At 34.7% G+C, this 11,695-nt stretch overlaps 3 protein-coding genes across 3 annotated transcripts; 2 read left to right on the forward strand and 1 right to left on the reverse strand.

Annotated features, from left to right (window-relative positions):
• The first annotated feature begins 1,037 nt into the window (after positions 1-1,037).
• Positions 1,038-4,226, forward strand: LOC143753751 (uncharacterized). The gene is made up of 8 exons (XM_077246434.1): positions 1,038-1,128; positions 1,248-1,354; positions 1,827-1,923; positions 2,116-2,433; positions 2,544-2,864; positions 2,955-3,230; positions 3,321-3,615; positions 3,810-4,226. The coding sequence occupies exons 3-8, from the start codon at positions 1,827-1,829 to the stop codon at positions 3,838-3,840; spliced, it is 1,338 nt and encodes a 445-aa protein (XP_077102549.1). The 5' UTR covers positions 1,038-1,128; positions 1,248-1,354; the 3' UTR covers positions 3,841-4,226.
• A 541-nt stretch (positions 4,227-4,767) lies between these two features.
• scpp9 (secretory calcium-binding phosphoprotein 9) lies at positions 4,768-7,631 on the forward strand. Its single transcript, XM_077246436.1, has 10 exons — positions 4,768-5,259; positions 5,352-5,407; positions 5,524-5,538; positions 5,613-5,750; positions 5,838-5,957; positions 6,058-6,126; positions 6,209-6,280; positions 7,205-7,252; positions 7,339-7,404; positions 7,489-7,631. The coding sequence occupies exons 2-9, from the start codon at positions 5,360-5,362 to the stop codon at positions 7,384-7,386; spliced, it is 558 nt and encodes a 185-aa protein (XP_077102551.1). The 5' UTR covers positions 4,768-5,259; positions 5,352-5,359; the 3' UTR covers positions 7,387-7,404; positions 7,489-7,631.
• A 2,160-nt stretch (positions 7,632-9,791) lies between these two features.
• LOC143753755 (uncharacterized) lies at positions 9,792-11,535 on the reverse strand. Its single transcript, XM_077246439.1, has 4 exons — positions 11,379-11,535; positions 10,307-10,648; positions 10,173-10,214; positions 9,792-10,049 (listed from the first exon to the last, which is right to left on the reverse strand). Exons 1-4 carry the CDS (start codon positions 11,401-11,403, stop codon positions 9,910-9,912), a joined length of 549 nt encoding a protein of 182 aa, XP_077102554.1. The 5' UTR covers positions 11,404-11,535; the 3' UTR covers positions 9,792-9,909.
• Positions 11,536-11,695: the final 160 nt, after the last annotated feature.

Genomic DNA, 11,695 nt, shown 5'->3' on the forward strand with positions numbered 1-11,695 from the left:
GCACTTTGAGTCTATTTTCTAGTTTGTTTTGGATGAACTAAGTTAAAGTAGTGGGTAGAATTTTGACGATGGGTCCTGTCTCGACTTTTTTAATCTTTTAGAATCGCCTCTGACCGCTTCAGAGTGAGTGTCTACGAGCATACACAAACATGTCCTTAAAACAACCCGTAATGTTCGTTTTCAAAACTGTACAAGAAGGACTATTGCAGTTTATAACACAGCAGGTAGACGGCATCTTGAACACTGCGTTCTTCCCTCCATGCAATCAAGTCTGGCGCCTTCTGTTTGTGCCGCGGATTCCCAAAATGCTTTGCGTTCACCACTGGTAATACGTCACGATGACGTCACATTAGCAATCTCTATTGGAGTCTATGGAGCTAGAGGGCTAAATATGTCTTTCACCTGATTGCCATTGAGAAATCTCATATGTAGATTTTGCAAGTTCAACATGGGTTATAGGTCGAAAGTTGATTGAATGAGTATTTATGTCCTTTCTATCTTACAGGTTGAGTTGTTGTTGCCCATTACACAGCATTCTGCTAATGAACGCTGATTGGTCAGTGAAGGACTGATTACATCCAGAGATACCGCTTGATTGCATTTGCATCGTGGCATCTGAAGCAGGACCAGAATGTGTGTGTGTGTGTGTGTGTGTATTTTCGGCGTCGTCTTTTAAAACAACAAAACAAAAACTCTTCTAGCACGTGTATTTACCTGTGTCGGCTGTGTTGTCGATGAAAAGAAAGTGCAGAGCACGAAAGCACCAAAGTGACAGAAGGATTGCTGTAAAGCAGCATCTCTGGTGGAACGATGTGTATGACGTCATTGGCATTTTAAAAGACTTTTTAAAGCAAATGAGTGACTCTAAAAAATCTAACACCCATCAATGAGTAATTTCTTTGCATCTCCTTTCGAATACTACATTCAAATTACTAGACAAAAAATTATATCCTGAGAAAAGTGGATTTTGTGGGGTATAGCTCCATTGACCTCCATTCATTCTGCACTCGTCCTGTGAGCGCCTTCATTTGGAACCTGAGTTGAACTGCAACCAGTTCATAAGCCGGAAGTTTACTGAGTGAACCTTCTCTCTCATTATCTTCTATTCGTGAGTTACATATTTGAGTGGTGGGTATTTGTAAACATAACGTTTTATTTAGAAAAAGGTTAAGAAAGTAACTTAAAATCGATACAATAAAGAGTCTGTGGTTTGTTTTAACGATTGTTTTTTTTTCTTTCACTTTCAGCATTGCACGCAATTAAATGGCCACTTCTGACCGATTAATAGGCCTGTGATTAACGTTACTTACATTCAATGAAATAAAATTCGGAGCAAGATCTTGAAACCGGACAGGTGTGTAAATTATATATATGGAGGTGCTTGTATTTGTCTTCTAAACATATTCTGTATTACCAATTGTTTTAACAGCTATAGGCCCTTTGAATACTTATATTTAACTGGTGCCTTAAAAATAAAAAAAACAATTAAAGTTAATTAAAGCAAAAAGTTAATCAAAGCAATTCCAAAGAAAAAACTTTATTTTTACAAACTTTTATATTTACAATTTATATTATATTATATGTTATAATTTATAAGTATGTATTAATATATCTATGTATTAGGTAGTTAAATTGTATTAATATTTGCTTTCAGTAATCTTTAATCTCTCTGTTTTAATACTCATAAAAACATAAGCATGATGTTGAAACTGTGTAAGACACAAATGAATGACTGGAAGTGCTTCCTCAGTCTATCACCCTTTTTGTGGTTAAATAAATTGAATTCTTTTATCTAAATTAAGTCTTATTCTTGTTTTCCCTCGTAGATGCTCCAGTTTAAGAGTCAAACCATGATGCCATTTTTTTATGTACCAGCCCGGAACCCATCAGGCATCCACAGTTATTGTCTTCTATTTCTCTTTGGTAAGATGCCAATTTCTATTCTTTTGTGAAATAATATATCGTGATTTCTCTTGTTGATAACTTTTTAAATAAGTAATGTGGTCTGTCTCCACCTTATTGAGCTCTGTTCAACTTTGTTGCATTGCATCATTACTGATTTTTATAATGAAACGCCAATCTAAAATTAATTTTTAATTCTGTCTTTCCTGCTAGCCTTAGATGTCTGTCTTGGTGGAAAAGTCCCAGATGCGGTGAAAGTTAGGGATACTGCGATTATCCCTTGTAACGAGACATGCAATGGCAATCTTTTATGGGAATTAAAAACAAAAAATGAAAAGTTGGATGTCTTGCAATGTGGGCAAGGGACTTGCACAGAAGGAGACAGCTTTAAGAACAGAGCAAGCTTCTCTGAAAAGTTCAAAGCTGGAAACCTGTCTCTAAAACTGGATCCTGTTCTATACAATGATGAAGGCTGGTACAAGGTCTCGTGTGATTCAAAGTTTCTTTGTAGATTTCACTTGGAAGTTTTTGGTAAGTTCTGTCTTTATAAGATCATTTATTTAATTGTAAAGTTTATCATCCTGGTTTGCTTGCCTCTGTTCGCTGTGATATGCATTGTTTTGTGTCTTTTCATTGTGTAGTCCCCACTACTGTGAATGCCACAATCAGAAGTAACGTCACACTACCCTGCTACGCACGTACAGAGAAACAGCTCGCTGATGATGCTGTGAACGTCTTATGGAAAAAAGATGACCAAACTGTGTTACAAGTTCAAAAAGGAATTACAAGTTATGGTTCAAGTTTCACTGGCAGGGCAACAGTTTCACTACATCACTATAAGGACGGAGATCTATCGCTTACCATATTCTGGGTCACCCCGGCAGATAAGGGATTATACCGGTGCTATCACAATACAGAAGAGGAACATGGGCATCCTGGTGCTGTCACTCTTAATGTTATAGGTTGTTCAATGTTACTTTTTTTTTTCAGTGTTTCTTTTTCTACAAAAAAAGAAAGGCTTATTTTACTAAAATGTGAAATTTTTTCTTCAGCTCATCAAAAGTTCTATGCAAAGAAGTTTGGCGACAATCTCACCCTTGACCTGTTCGGCTCAGACCTTGTGACGGTAACTTTCAGTGGTTCAACTGAGAACCTGGTTTGCCGTGTGAGTGGAAACGATCCTGAGTGTTCACCTGAATACACTAACAGAGTATCTGTCGTGAATTACTCCCTTGTGCTGGGCATGTTGACATCTTCTGATAGAGGGACGTTTACTGTGAAAGACAAAATGGGTGAAGTCATTAGTACCAACACTGTCACTGTGGAGGGTAAGTTTTAAATCAAAGTTTTATCGTTAAAAAAATGTGAAAAATGAAAAATTTGCTAAGATTTCGCATTCCCTTTTCTGTCGTCCACAGGTGTGACCCAGAGATATTACTACGTAGCTCCTCTGTCTGTACTTGCTGTTTTTGTTCTCAGTTGCATTTGTCTGTTCTTTGGGTGTCATAGAAAGTCACAAGCAAATGCAAATGAATCTACTGGGGTTACAGAGCCACTCAGAGAGCCTGCATACATTGGATTGTCCCAACAAGAAACTAGCCCAAATATTCCAGAGGAGTCTGACATTTGTACACACACACCTGTAGAGGAGACCATGCCTGTGATGGTGACCTCTGAGAAGCAGGACAACACTGAAGAGGAGGAATCTCTCTCGTAAGTATTACCTCTGGAATAAGACTAGGAGAAACAATATAGGATACTTTAAGGACTACTCTAAACTTTTAAGCTATGCTGTATGCTATGAGAAAGATGGTATATTTTTTAGGGTACTCTTGGGGTAATTGCATAACTGCTATTGAACAATATGTGAAACACAAAGAGAAAGGAATTATGTTTTTTTTTTTAAGCTCAGGGGTGCCTAATTCAGGGAAAACCTGAACTGCCTTCAAGACATTTGTTGGACCACTGGAATGACTGGGATTTCAGGATACTGATCTGACTGATAAATTCTATTGTACTTTTTTTTTTAAAGAACTGTTCTCTACACATTTCTTTGGGTAAAACATTTTTAATGGTAAATGTTACTAGAAACCATGCAAACAGGAAAGGGCACATGTTTTTAGGTTTTTGCAGTGGCTTCCAGTTATCCACAGAATGTACTGGGGATTCATTCATCTCTTCCAGTTGTCAGATGTGCCCTCACTGCATTAATCTGCACTTCTTCTTGTTGCGCTTTAATACATTGCACTTTTTCTCATATTTAAAAGCTTTATTTTTTTTTATGTCTTTGTTTTTTTGGAATTATTAAACTTTTTTTAACAAAATGTCAAGTGTTTTATTTATTTTACCAGACTTTCTGTAAATGTGCACATTGTTGATAATAATGTTTGTTTCTCTACAATTTGAGAAGATAAAATGATTGAACAATCTGATATTTTTCAGTTATGATCTCTTGTGACTTAAGTCCCAACAAACGTACACAAGCTTAAAAACAAGTACTTGTTCATGTAGGATATAAAAATTCACAATAAAGGTATAGGATTTGCCTATACTCATTTATTTTTTTATTGTTACTGTTTCCCACATTTTAAAATGATAGTAAAATTATCAAAACTGAAATGAAACCCAGTATAGGTGTTATGTCATGATTTAAAAAAAAATGGAAATCAAACGATTTTAGATTCTGCAAAGTAATCAAAAAATGAGGTATGATCATTTCATAAATGATATGTTTGACATGTTTTGCATAACTAATGTAATTAACCTATGGATTACAGCAACCTATGGATTTACAGCACTTATACATAAGTGAAAATCCGCAGCTAAAAACATGTTTTTTTCTTCCAATATTTATATATATATATACAAGTAGACATTGTTTTAAACCATCAGGTCACATTACAGGTTTTCGGTTAGGGCTGCTTTTGTGGTATGGTCTATAGGGCTGGCGTTTGTTGACTACATGACAATGTGAATGATCTAAGACATTGAGACCAGGTTTTCATATAGGTCAAGAGAAAAACTACAGCTGAGACCACATTTTTGTCTGTGCAGGTTACAGTGTATGTGATGTCATGTGACGTATGCACTTATGTACATCTGTGTACATTTAGTCACTCTGAGAACCCAAAATCCTTAAAAACTCAAATGACCACAAATTCTTCCAGAATCCTGGTGGTGAACTTAAAAACATATGAATAACAAAACCATGACTAATGCTTCCCAATACCCTAATGATAAACACATCTGGATTAGTGTTGAACTCTAATTGGTTGAACTAGACCATCCATCTCAATAAAAGACTGGAGATACTGTACTGTACATGACATAGCAAATCACTGCTGGAGGGACAAACAGGTGCCAGCAACATTTTTACCATTAAAATATGATTTGAATATCAAATTCAGACTGCGCAATTAAAAAAATTGCTGTTTGATGATATTTTTCAGATTGTAAGATGAATAACGTTGTTGTCATCTTTATGGTACTGGCCATAATGGCTGATGTGAGTACACTGATTCACTCTAATCCATTTTATCATGTTATATTCTTTTGGTCATTCATGACTGATCAATTCATCCATGCATGCTTTAATCACTCCGATACTTTCTTCTCTTTTAGATCTCCTCAGCCAAGGTAAGATCATTCATATCATCAATATTATCTCGTGTGAAGGTAATATCGACGCTTTAAGCTGCACTTATTTACAGAAGCTGCGTCTGATCAACGGTCTGAATGGTGGTCTGGTTACTGGTGTAAATGGAGTTAACCCTCAACTGGTGGGTGGTCTGAATCCACCCATGTTTTCTGGTGGTGCTGCTGTTATAGGACAGCCTCCGTTTACACAAGTAGGAACTGATGATTTACCACTTAAGCGCGTTGTATATCCCACTGGGATAATGTCCTAGGGGATTAAACTCTTTCATGTCTGACAGTTTCTGCCTGGAGCCGCTCTTTCTCCATATGTGCTTCAGCCGCCGCCTGTGGCCGCAGTTCCCTACGCTCCACCCAACATGGGACCTCAGTTGGCTTATCCTTTCGCTCCCTCTAACGGGGTATTCATTCATGTTCATTCACAATGTTTATGTGTAACAATATACATTTATTTCCAATCTAATCTGAGATGTTGTGTTTCGACCATGTTCTGATAAACAGGGGCTGCCGTATTACATTGGTGGGCCCCAGAATCAACCAGGGTTATTCCCTCCTCAGCAGCAAGTTGCGGTAAACAAAATTCTAGTTGCTAGTAATATGCTAATTCTAAAAATTCAAACATGGACTACAAATGATGTTTCTGGAACTGTAGGCTGGACAAGGCCCTATTGGAAACAATCAAGCTGCAGGCCTAATACCACCAGGTTCACTGACTAGATTTAAGGTAAGTTTTATCACGCGATTTCTCAGTCATAGCATCAAACCTCCGTCCATCATCAGGTATTTCCACAGATTTCAATCATGAGAAGGAAAGATTGCATTTTTTGTTATTATTAATAAAACATACAGGAGAAAAAAAAAACATCTTCTTTTTCAAAACCCTTGTTTTTTCAGGCACTGGTGGTCAATTTTGTAATTTTAATTTTTTATCTTAGACTTGTGGAAAGAAAACACCCAAAATGCATATTTAATTGTTTGTTTTATTACACTATATCTGTTTGTATCTGCTGATTTCAATTACAGTACATAACTTTAAAGGCTGTATTCTCAAAATGAGTTTTGTTTTTCTCATGTACGATAAGCTAGAAATCTCCTCTTCGGGAGCACTTACACCAAACTTTACAGTTTTATTCCTATAATATATTCTTAAGGTATTTATTGTTCATATGTAATTTACCTGATATATATTCAACATTTTAATCCTAAAAACATGCTGATTTATTTTATTTTTTTATTTTTTATTTGTTGACAGTAGTTTCTGATTTATGGAGTGATAAAAAGCGATACCCAAATCTTTAACTTTAATATAGCAAAATGAAACGAATTTTGAACCTGGCTTTTTCCAATATTCAGATTTCTGTGCTGTGCATTTATGCAAATGAGTGCATATTTATTTAGATAATGGCTCATTTGCATATTTTATCAACATTTCAGAAAACTTGTAATACAAAACAACTGTGATTATTCAATGGTTGATGACCACTATTTAGATCCTTTTTTTTTTCAAGTCAAATCATTTCTGTTCTATAAGTTCTTGGTACAAAGTGTACCTGTAACTTCATTGTTTAGCAGTGTTATTCAGCATTCAAAAGGCTGAATTCCTGTCATCCACCGTTCTAACCGTTAAATCATTCTTCATGTTTCTCAGCGCTCCTTCCTCAGAAGGACCACAAGACCGCCTGTCTCAATCACCCAGGCATGTAGAAAAAACATTTTGTATCTATCTGAAATCTAATGGGTTGTACATTGTAATATAATTCTGACTTTATCGTCTGCATACAGATCCCAGCTCAGGTCAGCCCAACTGTGTCTGGGAATTTGAGTGAATGACGTGTTTGAATCGCTGAGGTGTGTTTTACACTTTGCTAGACATATATTTTAATGCACATGAATCATTACCTTTGCTGAGAAGCTGTTTGTTTCTTTTTGCAGATACTTTCAAGATATCTCCAATTCGTTTCTACATTAAATGTCATTTTCTATTTACAATATTACACAATCATTGCTGATAAGTAAACTGTATTCCTTATGCACTTAAGCCATTCTAATTGTTTAACCCTTTGCTTTTTACTGACAAATTATCAGCAGGTGTAATACATGTTTATACCGAATACTTAATAAAAGTCACTAGTTTGTAGCAAGTGTGAATATTTTCTCTTTCGATTTTTACTCTTTTAAAAATATGATAATATAGTTACCACACTGAGTTTGTTTTTGTTATATTGCCATCTACTGTTTTCCTGTAGTTATTGTGAACATTTTTAAAGGGAAAAAAATAACATCATACAGTTAATACTACCAGATGATTATGATCGCCATCATCACTGTTTGAAGATTTTTGTTTTTTTTTAAATCCAGTTGTCTTTGGTTTTTCATTCTCAGTCACTAAATTGTCTCAGTCCCTCACAAAGCAAACATCTCTCCATTAAGGATGTGTATTCTTTGTACTCATTTCTGATGTGGGCACTGACTAGACTAAAGAAAACCATAACACTTATTATGGTTCAGACTAAAAGCATGCCGAAACTGTGGTTGTTTCAGAAAAGATTGTATTACCACAAAATAGCATCAGGACTGAAAAAGACGCAACTCTTCAAATGTTATACAGACATAATAAAGACAGTAAGCTGCTTAGATTTGTTGGTATTTGATCAAAATAATACATTTTGTGGTCAGTAGGCCTAAGATTCTTTTTTTTTTTGCGTTTTTTATTTATGCAACAATCAACAACTTACAGTACACAGTCACATATATATTCCACCACACAACTGATAACCCTACACATGTACAAACATAGAGATTAAAGATAAAAAAAACATGAATCATGGTAAACAATACACAAAGGGGTCAGTAAGATTTTTTTTTTTTTAATGGTTATACTTTGCTTTGGCATGAAATTGATAAAAAAAGGCAGTGAAGACTTATAAAATAAATTCTGTTCTTCTGAACTTTCTATTCATCAAAAAAATAAATATATATTTCCACAAAATATTAAGTGGCACAACTGTTTTCAAAATTAATAATAATAATTTCAGCAGTGTAGGGTGTGAATAAGTACACTCAGAAAAAAAAGGTACAAAAGCTGTCACTGGGACGGTAACCTTTAAAAGGCTACTAATATTATGTAGGCCAATATGTACCTTAGAGGTACTTTATGCACACTTTAGGTACAGAGGTGTAACTTTTGAAAGTGTACCGCCCCAGTGACAGCTTTTGTACCTTTTTTTCTGAGAGTGTAACGCAAGTTACTTTATTTTTCCATTTATTGTCTCACAGCTCTCCTGTCCCCATGTTGAGAGAAATCGTGAGTAATTGCAGAGGCGTTGTGTGTGCTGCGTGTAAACATGATGTTTGTTGTTTTGGAATAAATGTGATCTTTCATTTTACTTGCCCAAAACAGATTCAGTATTCTTCTCAAAATTAATAAAAACAGTGAAATGCAAACCAAGAATATTACACAAACCTGCAATAATTAAATATATTAAATTACACAAATATACTTTATATTTAATCTCACTTTATTAATCAATATCTTTGCTGCTGACCTTCAATGATCCAATTCAACCAGACCAATAAGCACAATGACTTTAGATCAACATCACGTTGTTTTGTAAAAACAAAAACAAATTTCATTTCACTTTTAGAGTGAAAGGGCCTTTACATTTGCCAAAAATAAAAAAATAAATTCCCAACCCAGGAGAGAAAAAGTAACGTGACGTATTACTTTCCATAAAAAGTAACTAAATAATGCAATAAGTTATTGTTTAGTGAGTAGGCTATATCTATTATATTGCAAATTGCAATACTGTAGCACATTCATTTTAAAAGTAACTTTCCCCAACACTGAATTTATGTATGTATGTATGCATATATGTATGCATGTATGTATGTATGCATGTATTCACTCAAAGCCACTTGAGGTTCTTTTTACGGATTTATAGAGAGGGTTTTCTACACTGAATAAACCACTTTTGTGAAGAATTAATTGACTAGACAACCTAGTATCGGCTGAAAAAGAAACAGGGATAAGCACTGATCTAAATATCATTCAATTCAATTACTTAAACCCCCACATGCATGATACTGTTATAGGAAAGACCAAATATCTTACATCCCTTTTTTTTGTTGTTTATTTATAAAGAATTGAGGCCACCCTGGACATTCAGATCGCAAGTGAAAGAAGACAAAGATAATTTTAAAAGATTACAACATGGAATTTTTGAAAGAAACTAAATCTAAATTGATTTGTACTCCCCATGAAATAATCTTTACCAAGTAAACAAATAATACAAAAAAAACAAAAAAAATACAAAAAACTGTGAGTGGGGGAGAAAATGGCTTTGGAATTACTTTTCAATGTTGTAGATGTTTTTTTGTTCTGGTCTTCATATGCACCACAGAAACCGCCAGTAACATTCCCAGTAGGCCAGAACACAACGCTGCTGCAAATACTTGGTAATGCAGAGAGAGTCCATTAAGACCTCCTGACAAATCTGTTTTTTTTTCTTCAGGAAATAAAGTGAATAAGTAATAAACAAGATACAAAAACATATATCAGTAAAAGGACTACAAGTGAGTGTTTCCAAATATATAGAAAGCAGCACTTTTACTCTTACCTTTTACACGATCAAAGGGTTTTTCTTTGCTTTGTTGGTTTGCTAAAAACAACACATAAAAGGTGAGCAGGAAAAAAAACACTAATAATTATAATGTTCACTTATATCTCAAGAAATCCAATGCCCTTGCTTACTGTATAGTTGCACTCCTTTGTCAAAATCCAAGTGTTTTTGATATAATGTTGCACAGTGGTATGTGGAAAGGTCGCTAGTGGAGATTTGGGAAATTCTTAGTCCAGTCAACTGCTCTTCCATAAAACCCTCAAAACGACTTTCATTATAGTTCCAGACAACAGACAGTTCTCCATTATGTTTTAGACTTGTGACCATCAGAGCCACTGGCCGCCCCTCACTTATCTTCAGCCAGTGGATGTCATTGTAGAAAGAGATGTTACACTTTAATACCACTGTGTCTCCAAGGTTAACTTCTTTCAATTGTACTGCTTCCAAATGTTTTAGAGGGAGAATTATGAGAACTGACAGAAAGAAAAGATAATCATGAAGAAACACAATTTCTATACATTTTGTCCTAACTTAATTGCATTGTGTTCAATCCACTCAATGTAAAATTGATGATTACTTAATCCATTTGTGTTGGGAGGACTACATGATTTTTTTTTTTTTGGAAATTAACTTAAATGAATTGTTGGATTGTTAGTTCTCAACATTCTCAGAGAGTAAATGTTGAAATTGTGTTATTTTATGTGTTTTTAATGTTCATTTATGTTTGACATTTAAAATGGTTTCTGTAATGATGACGTTTTTGGGGTTTCCGCAGTGCTGAAGAGTAGAGCTTATGGTTTGGTTCTGTGGCTGCATGTATAAAGACCATTTTGTAGCCTATATCGCTTCACTTTATCAGCGATATACTGCCTGTGCCAGAGTAGAAACAAGTTACTTCCTGGCACTGTTAACTACAGAAAGTCTTTCTAAAGCATAAATTGTGAGGCACTAACAGGACTTTTCCATTTACTCAAAAATCAGACTTGGATATGGGAATCTTCCTAATATAACTGAGCTGTTTTAACTAAAAACCATTGAAGTTTAACTAAAAATAAATGCTTAATGCACAAAAACAATTTGTGTAACCAAAAAAGTATAATCAAAAAGCCTTTATCCCTGTAACATACACTGAATCTTTTTTTTTTTAAATTGAAAAAAAAAACTGATTTAAAAAAACAAGGTATATTTAATTTTAAATCGTACCTGTTATTAAGCATGATAACACCATTGTTGTCAGTCCAGTGTGCGCTTGATTTCTGAAAGACTGCAAGATTTCCAGTCAAAGGAAGTAAAACCGTTCTCTGCCCACTCCAAGGGTTTTTTTTTTATGTTTCCATCCGTGTTGTTATTGGTATAGATTCTTAAATACAGTTAAAGGAAAATACTCAGTGATTTCCAACTAAAACATATTTAGCTTTTAAAGAAGCCAATTGAAGAAATATTTTTTGTTAAGCAGAAAGCAGTCATTTACTTTAGTCAAACAGAAATCAGTCATTTACTTCTTTAGTCAGTGTTAGATT

This window comes from Siphateles boraxobius, unplaced genomic scaffold (assembly GCF_051911475.1).
Source record: "Siphateles boraxobius isolate OS27281-9 unplaced genomic scaffold, OSU_SipBor_1 29, whole genome shotgun sequence".
NCBI classification, from domain to species: domain Eukaryota; kingdom Metazoa; phylum Chordata; class Actinopteri; order Cypriniformes; family Leuciscidae; genus Siphateles; species Siphateles boraxobius.

What these genes read in the sequence shown, in the direction of transcription:
- LOC143753755 (XM_077246439.1), bottom strand. Translation starts at nt 11,403, where the DNA reads ATGGTGTTATCATGCTTAATAACAG. An exon ending in CAAAGGAGTGCAACTATACA is followed by an intron (nt 10,215 to 10,306) that starts GTAAGCAAGGGC and finishes TGTTGTTTTTAG; the next exon opens with CAAACCAACAAAGCAAAGAA. An exon ending in ACCCTTTGATCGTGTAAAAG is followed by an intron (nt 10,050 to 10,172) that starts GTAAGAGTAAAA and finishes AAAAAAAAACAG; the next exon opens with ATTTGTCAGGAGGTCTTAAT.
- LOC143753751 (XM_077246434.1), top strand. Translation starts at nt 1,827, where the DNA reads ATGCTCCAGTTTAAGAGTCAAACCATGATGCCATTTTTTTATGTACCA. An exon ending in TTGTCTTCTATTTCTCTTTG is followed by an intron (nt 1,924 to 2,115) that starts GTAAGATGCCAA and finishes CTTTCCTGCTAG; the next exon opens with CCTTAGATGTCTGTCTTGGT. An exon ending in GAAGAGGAGGAATCTCTCTC is followed by an intron (nt 3,616 to 3,809) that starts GTAAGTATTACC and finishes TTTTTTTTTAAG; the next exon opens with CTCAGGGGTGCCTAATTCAG.
- scpp9 (XM_077246436.1), top strand. Translation starts at nt 5,360, where the DNA reads ATGAATAACGTTGTTGTCATCTTTATGGTACTGGCCATAATGGCTGAT. An exon ending in GTTCACTGACTAGATTTAAG is followed by an intron (nt 6,281 to 7,204) that starts GTAAGTTTTATC and finishes CATGTTTCTCAG; the next exon opens with CGCTCCTTCCTCAGAAGGAC. An exon ending in CGCCTGTCTCAATCACCCAG is followed by an intron (nt 7,253 to 7,338) that starts GCATGTAGAAAA and finishes GTCTGCATACAG; the next exon opens with ATCCCAGCTCAGGTCAGCCC.